The 17,965-nt window shown below is 45.1% G+C and overlaps 1 protein-coding gene across 1 annotated transcript in view; it reads left to right on the forward strand.

Annotated features, from left to right (window-relative positions):
* Positions 1–348: 348 nt before the first annotated feature.
* The window catches only part of LOC144113964 (annulin-like), a 49,040-nt gene continuing 31,423 nt past the window's right edge, over positions 349–17,965 (forward strand). Inside the window, exons 1-3 of the mRNA XM_077647380.1 lie at positions 349–718; positions 12,089–12,301; positions 13,677–13,813. Of these exons, the coding sequence (XP_077503506.1) occupies positions 670–718; positions 12,089–12,301; positions 13,677–13,813 (399 nt within the window). The 5' untranslated portion in view covers positions 349–669. The remainder of the gene's footprint in view (positions 719–12,088; positions 12,302–13,676; positions 13,814–17,965) is intronic.

Consider the following 17,965-nt stretch of genomic DNA (forward strand, 5'->3'; position numbering starts at 1 on the left):
ATTAAGGAGCCCCAAGATTGCCATCACCCAGTTAATTTTTTTTACGTTATTCGTTTTTTTTTCAGCCAAAGAAAAAAATGCATGTACCTTAATTGGCACAATATACATGCTTTACGAGTACGAGCGTGCTGGGACCGGTATTTTTTGAATCAGGCTCCTGAAGACGAGTGGCGTTGAACTTTTCCGAGCGATGACTCCTCATGCCGAGGGCGTTGCGCGTGCGGTAAATATGCCCCGTTATGCCCAGCAAGCGCAGCAGTGCTGCTCACGCCGAGCAGAAACAACGCACAAAGGCCCTAACGCCAGTGGCCGGCTGCAGTGCGCTTGTCGAACGCCGTTGTCGCGCCTGACAAGCGATGCATCATCGCCAGGCCGCGGCTGGCCGCCGGACTTGGCTGCGTCCAGAGCTACGCACACGCCCCCGCCGCTAGTTCGCCGCTGTCCGCGCCCAGAGCTGCCAGCCGCTGCTCGACGACCCTCCTCGAAGTCACATCGCCGCCGCCCACCGGAGCACCTGCAAGGTGCAGAACGACGCCGCTCTCTCTTCGCACTTGGGGTCTTCTCCACTGCCGGCAGAGGAGTCGCCGTCACAGGAGGACAGCTACTCGGACACTCTTGCTCCCCGCCAGCTTTCGCCAGTCTTCAAGTCCGGATCACTCGGTCTAAGCTATGGGGGATGTGAGCAGCCGTCTTCAGGGCAACGATGACGAAGGACAACGTGAGTAACGGTTCCTGGATAAGAGGAATAGCTTAGTCAAGCAGTGCACGCCAACACAGAAGAGGAGATGCGTACGCAGAGTGCGACGTGACGGGCAAAATGAGTGTACCTCAAGACGCACTCATTTTGCCAGCTTAAATGGCATATGGAATGACCGGCCATCGCGCACAGCCCCGCTCGTTGATAGCTAGGCGCCACTGTTTCGATGACTAGGCTCTGCCTCGTAACCCCGCTCAAGCCATATGTGAACGTATACTTCGTTTTTGGCCAGTTTCCTCCATCGTGGGTGACTGACATCAACCAACACGGCGTCGTCTATTTTTAGTTGCACCTACTAGACAATGTTTTGCGTGATTTCTCGAGGAGACAATGTAGGATTCGAGACACTCCTAGACGAATGGCATATGTTCCACGTCAGTAATGAGAAGGCTACAGAGAGAAAACAACGGGCAAGTGTTCAGGCTTCTGCGTCTTGTCCTTCGTTTTCTTTCTATGAATCTTGTTGACTTATGCTTAGTTTTTACCACGGCGGGCCACCTAGTTTGTCTCTGTCATCTACGATGTCGGCGACAAGATGAACGACCCTTAAAAATAATCACTTTTGTTGCATTCTAACGCACGAAGGGCCTAAAAGAGAACTTTTGTAGAATTTAATGTTTGCTAACGTGATTATTTGAAATTTGAAATTATCCCAATAAATGAAAAGCCCTCTCTGAGAGCGCTGGAGTTTATATGACGACGAAAGAAGCTTCCAAAAGAGCGGACATATTGTGAGAAACTAAGACGCGGGGGCTGCATGGAGACAAAGCGACGTATATTACGGTGAGCCAAACGTGCTAGTGAGAACTCGAACGGTGCATATGAGCGGAGCGCACTGAATTGAGCGGTGGCATTCTAGCTTAATTTTTTTCTGCACTTGCTTTGATCTAGAGCCCGCGGAAATAACGTGCAGTCCAGAATGTACACCCGTAATAGAATGCCCACATTGGTACTGACATTTTTCACCTGCTGTCGGTGTTGGACACGTTTTCACTTCAAGAATTCACTAATTTGCCCATAAAATAATTTCTTGCGGTTTCCATTTCCCACGCAAGCACAAAAACACACTCAATTTCTTCCCCTAATGAAGAGAGGGTGTTCGTTTTTTTATTTTTTAAATGTTTAGTGTGCTCGGCTAAAATTGTCCTTATACGCGTGCGCCCCTCGTGATGGTAACCAATAGCGAGCACTTGTTAGCATCTGTGACATTTATCGCAGCACGCGACGTGGCAATGCTTCGCTGCGTGTCCTTCGTCCATATTGGGCGAGGCGTTAGCGTCGTGCCATGTTTTAGCGCCAAATAGCCATCTAGAAGGTTCATACAGACAGCGGGAATACTCTGAACTTATGTAAGCTTTCCTGAAGCGTCAGCGGATCTTTTAAGGCACCTGCAATTGAGGTTTCTATAAAGGACTTGTTGGTGACCTATATGGCAACGCATGCCTTTGAGGCTACAGAGCAAAAGCATCGAAGCGCAGAACAGTGCGCGGAGAGAGACGTCTTGTCTTCCATATGTTCTGCTCAAGCGTCGCGAGCAGGACTGCCGCCTAACGAGAAAAGTGTATGCTCTGGGGCGACACTGCGCCTATTTTGCTATCTTGCTTCCGTTGACAGTTACAACAGCGCTTCATATAAAGGGTGAATTCTTTTACATTTACAGATTTTTATTTAAAAAAAACTGTGAGAGATACGTCAGTGCCGTGTGTTGAACTGGATGCACAAGGCAGACAGTATGTACCTCCTATCGATCAATATTTAAACTATTAGTTAACTAACTGTAGCGAAATTTATGGCTGTAAACATATAAAGTGAGCCCTGTTTTTAAATTTTCTAAATTGGCATTGGGGTTCGAAATATCTAACGTCAAAAATAACATTTGACGGCTTGTTGAGTTGGCTTTCCCGCAATAGCTATTTATGAAATGGCGTCGCTGTGCGTGGTATCATCACCGAAATCGTTAACTTCTTCTACATTATCAAATACACCAACCTCGCCCGTATTTTATGCATAGTAAGTGCATGAGACGCCATTTTATAAATATGTATTGCGGAAAAGCCAACTCAACGAGCTTTCAAATGCGTATTTTTGATGGCCAATATTTCTAACCACATTGCCGGTTAAGAAAACTTAAGTCCAGCGGACCTTGACGGCAATCAATTTTGCAATATAAGCTGACACATAAAATCGAAAATAAAAATTATTTCAGTTAATTGTGTAATAACTGATCCACATAAGGCATATAGCTTCTTCCTTGCTGTACAATCCAGTTCAAAAGGCCTCATCGACCTATCTCTCTCAGTTTTCAATATGAAAATCCGTCAATTAAAAAATCACCCTGTACAATATGCTGACATTGGCACTTTTATACCGGAAAATCTTGTGAAAATCAACCGTTGCTGCACTGCCTGTGATGTATATCGGAATCAATAGCCTCTGAAATGAGCAGCTGTCCAGCAGGGCCTTGATCTACTGCTATCCAGCGATCCATCTTTGTGCGGTCGTGAAGCCAGGTGAACCTCAGTGGATATTGCACTCAGACTCATTGAACGCTTGAACGCCGCCGCCGCCACTATTTAAACGCCGCGAGTGGCGCAACCGAGTCATTTGTCTTATGTTTATCAACCAGTGAAAAGCGTGTATTCTACTGTTTTTATTTGTGTGCTGATCATGGGTTGACGTTGATCAAAAACAACTCTCGCTGAACATGAGACCCGCGAATCGGCTTACTATCGTCTTCACTGGAGAAAGACGATGGAGAGAATCGATTAGTTTGTTCTGGCCTATAATGATGCTTTCAAGAGACAATGAGCCATTTTTACACGGTTTTTCTAGAGACAATGACTCATTTTTACTCTGTCTGTAGGCCGTTAAGAGTTCTTATACATTTAAGCAAATCCCTTTGACTATTAGAAAAGTGTTACCATAACTTCTTAACGTAATTTTTTTCATTAATTAAGAGAAGCTTCTCGCAGTTTCTCTTAATTTACTAAAGGAAGCAGTCTGAATGTTACAACTGTCGTTGAAATATTGAGTGCTTATAAAGAACTTGTGCGTGGCGAACGCAAACTTCAGAAATTTCTGTAGTCTTCCAATGACCCGGCAGTAGAGCTTCTTGTTCTTAATTTTTTACTTACCTGCACGGACCAATTCGGTTCTTATGCGAAAAAATATATGCGCACTTACGGGTTCAAATATAACGACCAACTAGCAGAAAATTGTTTATGTGCGTTTAGTAGTGACCAGATATCGAAAGTTGCCCTTGAAATTGCAGATAGTTGGATTAAATTTGATATATTATGCAGAAAGAGATTTATTTTAGTCCGCATACTTGCCAGTGCGCTTCGGAGAAAAAACTTTCAGATCTTATTTGTACTTGACTCAAGCTGCAGGTGGTCGCAGCATAGGGTGAGGAACAGAAACTACCATAAATACAGATATTAGAGGGCAAACAAGCAAGCGGAGAACACAAATGGGCAAAACCGTAATTTAACCAATTTTTTTGCTTCCTCCTGCCAATAGCTCAAACATTTGAAGAAAACAGAGGACTGAGCATTCTGGGGCTATTTTGTACAGTTTGCCACTTGAAAGAACCACACCACGCTTCTTAAGCAGCACCAACCTACTTTCGTTCATTTAACCATCCTATTCTTTCGACCGTCACTACATAGTCCCTTTATGCTCTGCGCAATAAATATCGCTTAAAAAAAAGAAACCCTTGCGTAGAGGCATGTATTTAACACCATTATAGACAAATCAGCCTATCGTATGTGACTTTCTTTATGACCTTTGCGTATGTGTGCATGCTTTAAACGGTTAATAATCTCGCACAAATGTTCCCGTCTTTATTTCGTGCGCCGAAATTGTGAAAAAAAACAGCTGAAGGCGCAGTTGTTCTAATGCATTGTATGCTTATGTTCCAGTGAATGTTGTTCAAATGTTCAAACGAGTTGTGTAGCTTTGAGGAAACATTGCATGTATGGCGGATATGCGGACAAAATGTTCACTGTGATTAATGCATTAATTGGTGACACATGCTTAGACCTTTCAGAAATACATGAACACCAGTGAGCCACATATCTTGCCTTTAAGTGTACGAGAGTCAATAACTGAATTTGCGAATGAAAGATGCAGCATTAGTAGCGGACGAGTGGTGTCCATTTGGATTTTGCTGAAAGGGCCACATACTACTGTGATTCGCGCGTTCCTGTATGAATGTTTACAGAATTATTGTTCGGCAGGTAAATATGCACCTCGGAACCATTAGGCTGTTGCTATAGCCTATGAATTCACTGTTGAATCTTTCCGGTCTCTAGCTAGTGAGCAACATTGCCGCCTGTGGCTTGAAAAGACTTCTGCAGGCGACATTCAGTGACAGAATTGTTGGATGTTAAAATATTTATCAAAATGATCAGGTGAATATGTAATTGACTTCTCTTTTACCACTCAAATTGGCAAAGCCTTGCTAAAGGAACCCTTATTAAAAATTGATTTTTAAAAGTCGTGTTAGCGAAGACACGTAGCCGGAAGTTGTTTGCATTTATTCGGTCATTTTCTTTATCACCAGCGCAGTCAGCCTTTTCTGTCAATTAAAATTATTCAATGAATCGGAGGTTGCATTATTATTATTTGATAATAATACTTGTACGGTATGAATGAAAACAATCTCTGAATGAAGTTCCCTTTTTACTGCTTCAGATAAATATAATTGAGTTTAGGTCACATTTGCAGCAGCGTAGGCTCAAGATTTCAGTAAGGCAACGGCAATTACATGAAGTACAGAACACAACGACGTCCCTTATTTTGAAGATCATTGCTATTTCAAATTGCACCAGAACCGGTTTAATGTTTCGAATGCATTTGTGCTTGCAAGCATAAGCGCGGCAGTGCTGCATTGCGTAAAAACGGCGCTCGCAATGCTCGCTTGTTTAATACCAGGTGTTTCAGGGAAGACCAAGTAATTCTCAAAAATAGGGTTTTTGAGGTAAAAATATGGCTTTTTCCGCATAGTACCACCAGTGTTCGCGGACACCAGAAAACTGGTGAATCGCCTTAAGTAGTAAGCTGATTAACAAATTTTTAATAATTAACTTTATACCTATTTCAATTAGACCCTTAGTTTCAATCAGAGGTTTGTAGCCAGTCGTTAGTAATAGCCATATCAGTTTTTACAATTTGGAAGACGCGATTACTCTTGGCGCTGTGTCTCGATAAAATTTGGCTTTTTCTGACTAGTTATGTACACTGGAAAGGTTACTTTGCCCGCGTGCTTTTCGAAATCGCATGTATTTTGGTACGATCTAGCCATATTTTGTTGAGCCACAGAGTCGAGAATAATAGCGTTTTCGAAGTTCTAAAAATTAATATGGCTATTACTAACGACCGGCTACCAATCTCTAATTGCAAACAGCCGCCTAGCTGTTGTAGTTAAAAAGTTATTTATCAGAAATTAGTTAACCAGGTTACTACTTAAGACAATTCACTGGCTTGATAATAATGGTAATACTGCGCCGCAAAAGCCATGTTTCTACCCCAAAAAGGCTATTTTTGAAAATTACTTGACTTCCCTGAAAAACCTGGTACAGGATGCACCCAGACGCTCAACACCAAAACCCGGACCAAATCAAGGCATAGAAAAGCAGACCTAGACACTAAGGCATAGGACATTCTAGACCTTGACAAAAAAAGATGAATAGAAGGAACCGAAACTAGACAGTCGCACTACATTAAGAAGAATACTGGAAGTTTCAACAGGCTCAAGTGCTAAATTTCTTTTTTTCGACAAGTGAAGGGGACATACGCAGTATGGTACCAGCGGCAATCAGACGCTTCTTAGCGTAGCATTTTGGTAAACGAAATAAAAAAATGAACTAAAATAGGCAACTAAAGACTAAGCCTGCTCGCGCTCAAGGTTACAGAACAGGAGCTCGGTCGTGCAGACATGCGAGCGCTGGCCATTTGCGTCCAGCCATTGTTCCATTGCCGACACTGCGGCGACATTCGCAGTCGAGGCAGACTATTTTCGCCCCTTTGTTTCGGGCGCACCTGTTTCGTGCACATCTCTTAGGCGTGTTCTCTGCCTTGGACTAGTGGCGAACCTTGTATCGTTCAAGTGACGTCGTTCCTTCCTAAATTCAAGACACGACGCCAAGTTCGTGGTAGGCTGCTTTCAAGGTACCCGATGAAAAGCTGCGGACGCTACAGAATTACATGCACACAATCACCTGTCCAGCAATATGGTCGAGTGCTGCGCTCCATATGGAACTACATCTGCGCCAGCATGAACTGGACCAGTTCATGGGTTTTGGCGCAGAATTGGTAAGCGGTACTACACCGAGTGGTCATTTTTGTAGATAATAAAGATGTTGGTCAAAAAAAGAAGGGCTTTACAACAACGAAGGTCCCATCTCCACTGTGTGCCTCTTCAACTCAGCGAACACTTGTCATTCAGTGCTTATTGTGTGTAATTTAACAACTTTTTCAATCACTAGTGTTAAGGCTATAGCGTTGCCACAGTTTTGAAGGAGATACTCGTGACAGGCGTTTTAGGCCTGTCACAAATTTTTAACAACCAAAACCCTCGAGATAGCTTCGGCGATGGAAAATTTGCACTGGTTGTTTCTATGCCAACTGCAGCGCCGTAACACACTGGCTAGTGAGCGGAGGAAGAAGCTTTCAGCTGGACGCGCAGCGTTTTCACGACGTCATGCGCATGTGCGAGCATACTGAGCGTACCGTACTTTATCTCGCGGATCGTATTGGCCACAGACAGATAATCGTTTGCGGGATCCGGAGTGGAGCTACAGATTAGGTGAGCAGGCGCTGTTTGCGATCGCAGGGAGTTCACATTGCGATGCGACGAGGTTCCCCAAAGCGTCATTTGTAAGAACATTATGCGGGCGAAGTTTCGACACTCTTTGTACGTCACAAAGAGCTTTCTTCTCCGCTCCAATTTTAAAACTGAATTCCAAAATTGGAGGGGTCAAAGGTAAGAAGCTGGTATACAGGGTGTCCACGCTAACTTTAGCCAAGGGTTAAAAAAGGAGATATTCAAGCTAGGCCAGAGAAACCACTTGCACACAACTACCAACTGCTTGCGCATCGTAGGCGATTTCTTTGTTTTACAATTAATTAATTAGCAATTAAGACATTTTTTTCTAAATGCGTAAATATTGACTTTAGACAGCATATGTGAATAGCAAAGTTGGAGAGCACCTTCAGAAACCCCCCTTCCATTTGCTTGAGATAAAGGAAGCCTCATGCATATCTTTTTTCCGAGCTCCAAAGAAAGCCCGCGAACTACCAAAAAAAAATCACGTGACTAGCGCATTTGCGCGCCACGATTGTGCTGCTCTCAATCCTGGCTTGAGTGAACGAAATCAGCTGCTGGCAAGGCGCGACGACCCCATTGCTCCGGCAGGCCTATGTGTCGACGGTGGTTGCACAGTCACGCTTGCAGACTAGCTCGCGCGGGCGTCGCAACCACCGTCGACATATCGGCCTGCCGGAGCAACGGGGTCGTCGCGCCTTGCCAGCAGCTGATTTCGTTCACTCAAGCCAGGATTGAGAGCAGCACAATCGTGGCGCGCAAATGCGCTAGTCACGTGATTTTCTTTTTTTTTTTTTTTCGCGGGCTTTCTTTGGAGCTCGGAAAAAAGATACACATGGGGCTTTCTTTATCACAAATAAATAGAATGGGGGTTTCTGAAGGTGCTCTCCAACTTTGTTATTCACATCTGCTATATCCGAGGGATAGACGCAACAACATCACGAGAGTGGCGGTGGCGGTCGTAGACCACACGGGCGACACGATCAGCTGCGCATCCGCGAGAGGACGTACGATGGCAGAAGGGGAGGAGATCGCTGTGGCGCTTGCAGCGGTCGAAGGCTACCGCAGAAACAAGTCACAGATTATAATAACGCACTCCAAAACGGCCTGCAGACGATATCAACAAGGAAGGATCTGCCGGGAGGCCCTACGCATCCTCCTCGGCGCGAGAGCCTCGGGATTCAAAGCGAAGCAAAAGGTCTTCTGGGTACCGGCACACACCGGACTCGAGGGCAACTCGAGGGCTGACAGCCAGGTTCGCGAGATCACGCACCGAGCCTTGCTGACGGAGGACCTCGAGAATCCCTCGATGGTGGACCCGACGTACGCAGACATCCTAAATCACTACAGAGGCTGCAGGTTCAAGTACCCCCCGCCCCACAAACTCCTCATACAGCAAGAAGCGGTCAGCTGGAGGAGGCTGCAGACTGGCACCTTCTTTAACTTACACGTCCTAAGCAAAATGTTCCCCACCCAGTACAGCGACAGATGCCCCTGGTGCGGGGACGTCCCGACACTTTACCACGTCACATGGGAGTGTAAACACAATTACACCTTCCACAAACAGACTAACCCGAGTGCGGAGCAATGGGAGGGCCTGCTCACCAGCAGCGAGCTCACCGCCCAAAGGGCATTGGTGCAGCACGCGTGCGAGGTGGCCAGGACCAGTGGAGCTCCGGAATGAGGGACCACCCTTGCTGAGGAGCCCCCGACGGCGGCGGCGGCTGCGGCAAGCGCCAAGACGCAGCTGCCAGGAGACTCTCCGGAACTGACCAAAAGAATTCAATAAAGTTTTTCATTCATTCACATCTGCTGCCTAAAGTCAATATTTACGCATTTAAAAATATCTTAATTGCTAATTAATTAATTGCAAAACAAAAAATGCCTAGATGCGCAAGCCGGCTGGAAGCTGTATGTAAGTGATTTTCCTCGCCTACCTCAAATATCTTATTTTTTAACCCTTGGCTGAAGTTAGCCTGGACACCCTGTATATCTCACGGAAGGACGGATCCTTCCAAATTCTTTTGCCCGCTTTAGTCTGCCATGGCGGTGTCCGTAAAAACAGTCATCGAAGCATTTCTTTAAAACTGTCAATTAAAAGTTAATTAGCACATTTAAGTTAAGCAACCACATGACGATCCCACTTTGTTCCGTCGTGGTTAAGAAACGTAGAACGGAAGGCGGAACCTTCGTAGCAATGAAGCATTTTTTTTAAATCACTCTGGGTAATCGAGACCACTTGGCCTGTGGCCCCAATTGCTTGCCTGAAGCTACTTCTGTCGGCTTTCTTTCTTTCGCCCTTCTTTTCTCAGCAGTACTTCATGCTGAGCGAGTTGGCTCATGGCTTCTATTCACAACAAATTGCGCTAACATAACCTCGTCTCACATGCATGTTTTTTATGTTTGAGCGTCGTTGTTAACAGGAGCCTTTCTTTCTTTCTTTCTTTCTTTCTTTCTTTCTTTCTTTCTTTCTTTCTTTCTTTCTTTCTTTCTTTCTTTCTTTGTTTGTTTCTTTCTTTCTTTCCTTCTTTCCTTCCTTCCTTCTTTCCTTCTTTCTGTTCATCTTTTCATCTTTATTTTCATCTTGTGGTGTTGAAAGTTATCACGAGAGGCTGTCAGCTGGCACTGTGAAAACGAATGTAAGTTGATAGTCCGTTACACGCATAACCCCAGTGTGGCGATTCTTTTCCGTATTCATAATTTTGTGCCTTCGTTGATGGCAGCTGCTGCGTTTGACGTCAGTGCAGGTAACCAAGAAAGAATAGAGACTTTTATCATAGCGGCGATGCACTATCTTGGATGTGTACCGAACTACCCGATACCAACTGCGCAAGCGCAGCAGCAGGTGCGCGCCTCACCTTGCTCCACATTCTGAAACTGCGCGTGCGCAGCAGGCATACGTTAATTCGGTATATGCCCACGCAGCAAGTCTCCGCTATGATAAACTCTCTAAAACGGAATGTTATCATGGAAAATGGCGGCGCAAAGGAAAAGAAGACGATGTGGAAGAAGTATAGACTACAGGATCAGTGCTTGTCCTGTGTGCTCTGTACGTGTTTCTTCGATGTCGTCCTCTTTTACTTTGCGCAGCCATTTTCTATGATTATTGACCGACGAGCCCACACGGAGATATTAACAGTCTTAGCGCGTATGCGCTGTGATAAAATTTGCAATCAAAAGTTTTAGCATAGCGGAGACGTACGACTGTGGACGTATACCATATTAACGTATGCCTGCTGTGCACGCGCAGCTGAAACTGCGCGTGCGCAGTAGGGGTACATTAATCCGGTATACTTCTATGCTACTACATTTCCTGTATGCTAAACCTCTCTAGTAGCAATGGCCGGCTCTGATATCAAAGATGGGGTTGGCCAATGGCAAAGAGGCCGACGAATGAACAAGCATAATTATTGCAAACTATTGCGCAAGGTGCAGAACGGAGTACGGATAGCAACTTAGCTTACTTTAATGTGGACGGAGCGTCGATAAGTGGCGGTGTATGTATACCTTCTCTCATACTGTTCCTGTCTGTCTTTATGCGCTTCTGTGCACAACTACAGCGTTGTCCTCTATTGATGTGTCTTCAATCTGCGCGTCATAATCGCACTCTGTAATCAGCTTGACGAAACATTTTTGTCCTTTAATTGCGCGTTTTAAAACAGTTTATCTCGCTGCGTGGCCAGATATAGTGCTTTAACCAATTTGCTAGCAATTCAATGGTGAAGTCCAAACAACCGCGGTAAAAACAGAGATCCAAAGTTAGCGACAACCGTCGCTACTTTTTGAACGACATTAGTAAAATGTATCTGCGTTTGCAAACAGATGTGGTAGCGTGTAAAGCGTGGCTCGAATTGCCTCGGCTGCACCAAATGCAATCGTACATGTTTTCAAAAGTGAGAATGGAATCCAATCAAAATGGAAGACCCCAGGGCGTTGAGCAATGACCTTCTGTCACACTGCGCGGCTCCTCAATTAGGGCTGCTGAGCATGCACAAACCGGGCACTGCTGGCAGTACGGAGCCTTCCTTAATGCAGTTGAAGAAATACTGCGCTGGTGTAACAAGGTGCATGATCCTACGAGAAAAATCATATTTATTACGACCATTGACTTGATCCATCACGCAGCGGTCTAGCAATGGAGCACGCAGTTATCGCCGAAGTGCTGTCTAAAATCAGCAGTGAACGAGTGGTTCAGCACAATAATTCTTAAATCGATGCTTGTTCAAAACTATCTCACTTCTTTGCAGAGGTAAGCGTAACAACAACAGCACGAATGAACTGTGGTCAGATGCACGAAGATCTTTGTGTCAGAGTTAGCGATTAGCTGAGCTGGCTTCTGTACCATTCCCGATAGCCGCAGCGGGGAGAACCAAGGTACCGGCCGAGCCCATCGTACGTGCGAAAAGCTCCGTGAATCCATCCCGTCTCTAAGTTCTCCCCAATAACCCAAGCATCCAGGCGCTGACTGCTTGCCCCAGACTGCTTACCGTGGGCGTTCTGTGCAGCCGGCCGCCCGGACGAGGTGGTCAAGGTGCGCTCGGTGGACATGTACGTGACGTACAACGCCGAGAACCACTTCACGAGAGGATTCGCCCGGACTAAATCGCAAAATCCGGCCCCCGTGCTTCGACGGGGGCAGTCTTTCACCATGGTCATCAATCTCAACAGGCCCTTCAACCCGTCGAGCGACGCCTTGTCCCTCTTCTTCCGTCTTGAAGGTATGCCCAGGGAAAGAAACCATTTAAGACACACACACACACACGCCACACAGGCATTGAAGATGACGATGCTTAACATTTGCTGCTAGTGTGGAGAAACCTCACTTAGAGCCAATAAATAATGACTACCAAATATGGACCAAATAAAGGCATAACCAATCAATAATTCTGAAGCCCATGGGAAAATGTATAAACGATCCCACAAGCCCTGGGTATGGCATATACCAGCGACTTTCTTGCTTTCATCGTTTGTTCGAATCTGCAGCTAGTTAGTGTTCTAGTGTAGCACTCAGCATAAATTCTATAGCGTTATCTCTGAACTACTCCAATGAGCAACAATGATGGCACGTGTAGTACATAAGTGCACGATTATGACAGCAATAAGAAGCTTATAGCGGCGTCTGCCAAAAGTAAATTCAGGGGGGGGGGGGGGGGGGGGGGGGGGGGGGGGCGTTGAGTCGTTCCTTCAACGCATAGCACTAACAAAAACCAAGTAATTCGACAACAAAAGATTACTGTCCTCTACACGAACCAGGATCAGTGCCATACTTGGACAAACTCTCTACAACATTCTGCTTCAGTTTTTCTTTACTATAGCCATGCTTATTAATCAGTAGCTCCTCAATTTTAATGCATGTCACGCTAAAGTGTTCTTGCCGTCTTTTGCAGAGAAGAACATGAAAGCATTATTATTTTCACCTTCTCCTGGATCACTAGAAAGCAAAGCCTAAAGTTATTAATTTAACCCCTGTCCTGTTCAAGAAAAGTTGTGCAATTTCACCGCTTTTCTTTTCATCTCTTTCACTGTAACAGCAAATAAACTGTACCATGATCAGTACGGAGCTTTACTTAAAAACATCTGCTGCTTGACAGCAGAACAATTCTGCTAACGTTGTCATGAACGTGTACATATGACTCAAGTTTAACGTTTGCGAAAAAAATGCATAAGAACGCGTCGCTTGTAGTGTAATGTCGCTCATAAAAATTGTCTGTAACCTAAGACATGTGATTACTCAAGCAGCATCTGTGTTAGATTTTATGTACTAATACTACACTCGAGCTCGTATAAATAATTTTTTTTTCCTTGCTTAATACTCTCGCACTTTGCTACCTGTAAGTGAGCATGGCCTGCTGCTATGTATTCTCTTCTTTGCCTTTGCTTCCTCCGCTGTAAGCGTTAGCAGAAAAACGCCACGTACGCTCTAAACAGAAAGGAGTAAAAAAGGGAGTGAGCTGTCCTTTAGCGCACATTCCTTGTATAAAATGGAGTGCGCTAGAGGACAGCTTACTCCAGTTTTGCTCTCACATAGGCGTATTAGTGTTTAGAGTGTAGGGCGCATTTGCAGCGAGCGTTCCACCCTCCTTTTCTTCCCAGGTGTGGACCGCGCAACGCCGTACAGCAAGGAAACAGTCTCCCTGGTGCCTGTAGATTCCACGGGGGCTGAGGCTTTGACGCCAGGTGCATGGAGCGCCGCTATAAGAAAGACAGAAGAAAAATCTCTTCTTGTCGAGGTACCCTGTCGACAACCATATTTTTATGCGCACATTAAGACTTAGCAATCCCTGCTAAGTGTGTTAGTACTGTGCGTTGTCACTGCACGTTTAAGAACCCCAGGTGGTCGAAATTTCCGGAGCCCTTCACTGCGGCGTCCCTCATAGTCTGAGTCGCTTGGGACGTTAAAAACCTACAAACCAAACCAAGCAACGGTAAAACAAATATGCGTGCAAATATATTGACAAAACGTATACCACTTCTCGAAGAGAAAAAAAGAAGTATCATTATTTTCACAATTAACTTGAGTAAAGCGCAACTCTGGGTACGGACAGCCACAGAGGGGCGTAAAAACTGCACGAACAGGAATAGCGCAAACTATCAAGTGTGTTTATTTGTCGACAATTGCTTTTTGTGCATGAGTTCTTGAAACAAACCATCAACAAAAAATGAGTGCGGGCGTCAAGGCCTGAGTCCGCTCAATGCACTCGCGTATTCTCAGGCAGGACTGGATGGCCATGTAACTTGACAAAGTTCAAGAAGTGAATATCTCGTTTTCTCACAGATAATGAGGCTCCACTTATACATGCGCCTTCTACTCCGATCAGCCTAAAACCTTCAAAAAGCTCTATAGTCAGCTTCTGTAGGTACCTTAGGATGAATGTGGCCTTGTAAAACAAAGGTTCACACTCGCACCTAGGGGCACCTAGGGATTTCTAGGGGGTGGTTAAAAAAGTGCATCAGTTCATATGCTTCATTAGCCTGACATTCACACTGCTTCCTTTGTGGCTGATGTAGGCCTGACCACACGGGCGGCGGCGTCATGTACACCATCCTCATTCCACTCGTACTACCGCAGCAGTGCACGACCAAGTAGTTTAAGCATCCGCCTCGCATGCGGGAGGTGCGGGGTTCGATCCCAGTGCCGGTGGGTACCCACGGTTTCCTGTGGGTAAAAGCTTTCCCCTGATCTGGTGTTTTGACCGCACCTTGTATGGACCAATAAAACATTGTATCATGGCATTTTTTGGGCGAGCCTATCCCTGTGCCACTGAAAATTCATCATCGTCATCTTAATCCGTACCGTCAGCGTTTGGGGACGATTAACTTTTTCGCACAAACCTTCACGTTCGATGCCGATAACAGCACAATGACATCACGAAGGGTTTGCATGTAGGACAGCACCTGTTTAAATGTCATTTCCGGATTTCAGGCCTAATCCACGTACAGCCCGAAGGAGTCTCCAAATTCGTTTGAAAGAAAAAAAGGCATTACTTAGACCACTCTTAGCTGGTGCATCGTCAGCAGGAAACTAGATGTATAAAATTAGCGCCTTCGTTTTCGGGTGAAACCCGGTATAGCCCGATTACGCCCCCCGACGGGACTTCTTAAAAACCAGGTGAGGTGAAAGCGGATTTCTAAATAATGGGTATTCAAGACAATGTCGTTTAGTAGCACACAAGGCTAATGGCACCACGCATAATCTATAGGGGGATGTGTTGTACTTCAAGTTGTGTTATCTGAAACTGTAGCTGATTTTAAGCATATTTTAAGCTTGTTATTTCTGACATGGCTTAATCTGAGAATAAATTTTAAAAATATGTTTTATTTGCGAGGGAAAAGAGCACCGGCATTGACCGGCGCCTCGCTGGAATCACTGTACAGGGGCTATCCACCAACGACGTCCTGTTTCAAAGTTGTTATGCGTATGAAAAAAAACTAATGTTGAATCAAAGTATTTACAGTGTAAAACGGCAGGTCCAGCACAGACACGGATGTGCTGACCATGTGGAATATAACGTAGGAGACGAATTAACTGCACTAATTGATATAAATAAGAAATATGTGATTTGTCAAGCGTTTTCTTAGCGTGGCATACCGTGCCTTTATTTAAGCAAATGGAAAGCAAAAATAAATGAATTTTATGTTCCTGGTAATAAATGTTATTGCAGAATTATTTCTACTAGAATAAATAACCTGGTTAAACTCGAATTATTGATGTTTTGATTGAATAATTTGATTTGTACCATCTTCATCAGCCCGACTACGCTCACTGCAGGGCAAAGGCCTCTCCCATGTCTCTCCAATTAGCCCTGTCCTTTGCCAGCTGCACCCACCCTATACCTGCAAACTTCTTAATCTCATCCGCCCACTTAACTTTCTGCCGCCCCCTGCTACGCTTGCCTTCTCTTGGAATCCACTCCGTTAACGTTAATGACCATCGATTATCTTGCCTTCGCATTACATGTCCTACCCATTTCTTCTTGATTTCTACTAGGGTGCAATTAACACGTGTTCGTTCTCTCACCCACTCTGCCCGCTTCCGGTCTCCTATCGTTACCACTATCATTTTTCTCTCCATAGCGCGCTGTGCTGTCCTTAACTTAAACGGAACTCTTTTGGTTAGCCTCTATGTTTCTGCCCCGTAGGTGAGTACCGGTAAGATACAGCTGTTGTATACTTTGCTCTTGAGGAATATTGGTAACCTGCTATTCATGATCTGAGAGAACCTGCCATATGCGCTCCACCCCATTCTTATCCTTCTAATTATTTCAATCTCGTGATCCGGATCTGCGGTCACTACGAGCCCTAAGTAGACGTATTCCATCAATAAGTGTCCAGCCCCTCGCTACAGATTGTAAACTGCTGTTCCGTTCCGAAAACGTTGAACGTTACTTTTGTTTCCTGCATATTAATTTTTGGACCCACCTTTCTGCTCTGCCTGTCTAAGTCATTGATCATGCTTTGGAATTCATCTCCTGAGTGACTTAGCAAGGCAATACCATCAGCGAATCGCAGATTATTAAGGTATTTTCCATTAACTCTTATCTTCAACTGTTCCCAATTCAGGCCTCGGAATACCTACCGTAATCAGGCAGTGAATAGCATTGGTGAGATCGTGTCTGCCTGTCTGACACCCTTCTTTATTCGAATGCTATTGCTGACTTTATGGAGGACAATGGCGGCTGTGCTGCCGTGTTTCTTTCATATTTCTTTCAGATATCTTTCAGTATTTTACATAAGGCCCTGGTTGTGCAGCCGTTAGAGATATCTTTCAGTATTTTTACTCAAGGCTCATCTACACTGTGATTACGCAATGCCTGCATGACTGCTTAGGTTTCGACTGCGTCAAATTCCTGCTCGCAATCTATGAACGCTATATATAGCAGCTGGTTATATTCTGCGCAATTCTCTATCACCTGATTCATTGGGTCCCTCTTAGTCTGTGTCGCTATGGAACGTTAAACACGATAAACTATAATCCTGGTTGATAGTGTGAATATGGGCGACTGTCGAGTAGCCTTTACGAAAGCCTCCCTGACCATATTGGTTGACTGAAGTCTAAGGTTGTCCTGACTTTATTAGTGATTACCTTAGTAAATACCTTGTAGGCAACGTAAAGTAGCTTATTGCTCTGAAATTTTTCAAGCCCTTGCCCGCTGCCTATGGGTCTTATGGATTAAGATAATGTTAACGCTCTTCCAAGCTTCGGCACGCTCGAGGTAAAAAGGCATTGCGCATACAGGGTGGCTAGTTTTTTTAGCATAATCTCCCCTCCGTCTTTCAACAGATCTGCAGTTACTTGATCCTCGCCTGCTGCTTTCCCTCTTTGCATTGCTCCCATGGCTTTACTCCTTTTCGTTACTGGCGAGATGTCCCATTGCTTTGCGCTACTGCCGCTCTTAACGTCCTGATTACATTGGTTATAGTACAGACTTATGTAGAACTGTTCGACTAGTTTAATTACGGTATCCATATCGCTAATGGCGTTGCCCTATTTTGTCTTTTAACGCATGTAGTTAGGCGTATTCATATAAGAGGTTGTGGCCAAATACTACGCTAAATCCTATTCAGGTGGGAGAGTACGTTGTGGAGTGCGTTAGGTTGCACCCCAGGCCTGGTTATGCAATCCCATCGACACGCGGATTTCTTTTTAACCCGGAGGAGAATTGCGTGGCACTGGGATCCGAGCCCTGATGCCCTTGCACGCGAGGCGGATGCTGTCCCTCTACACCATCGCTGCACGCTCTTTCTTGTACCTTAACTTTGACTAAAAAATAACGCCTCATAAACCCCCAATACGAAGTGCTCTGTGTATAATCTATGCGTGAAAACCTAACCACTCGCGGTTGTTCAAGATACAGAAGCAACGTCATTCGACGACAAACTTG

The sequence above is a fragment of the Amblyomma americanum genome, chromosome 1 (assembly GCF_052857255.1).
Source record: "Amblyomma americanum isolate KBUSLIRL-KWMA chromosome 1, ASM5285725v1, whole genome shotgun sequence".
NCBI classification, from domain to species: Eukaryota; Metazoa; Arthropoda; class Arachnida; order Ixodida; family Ixodidae; genus Amblyomma; species Amblyomma americanum.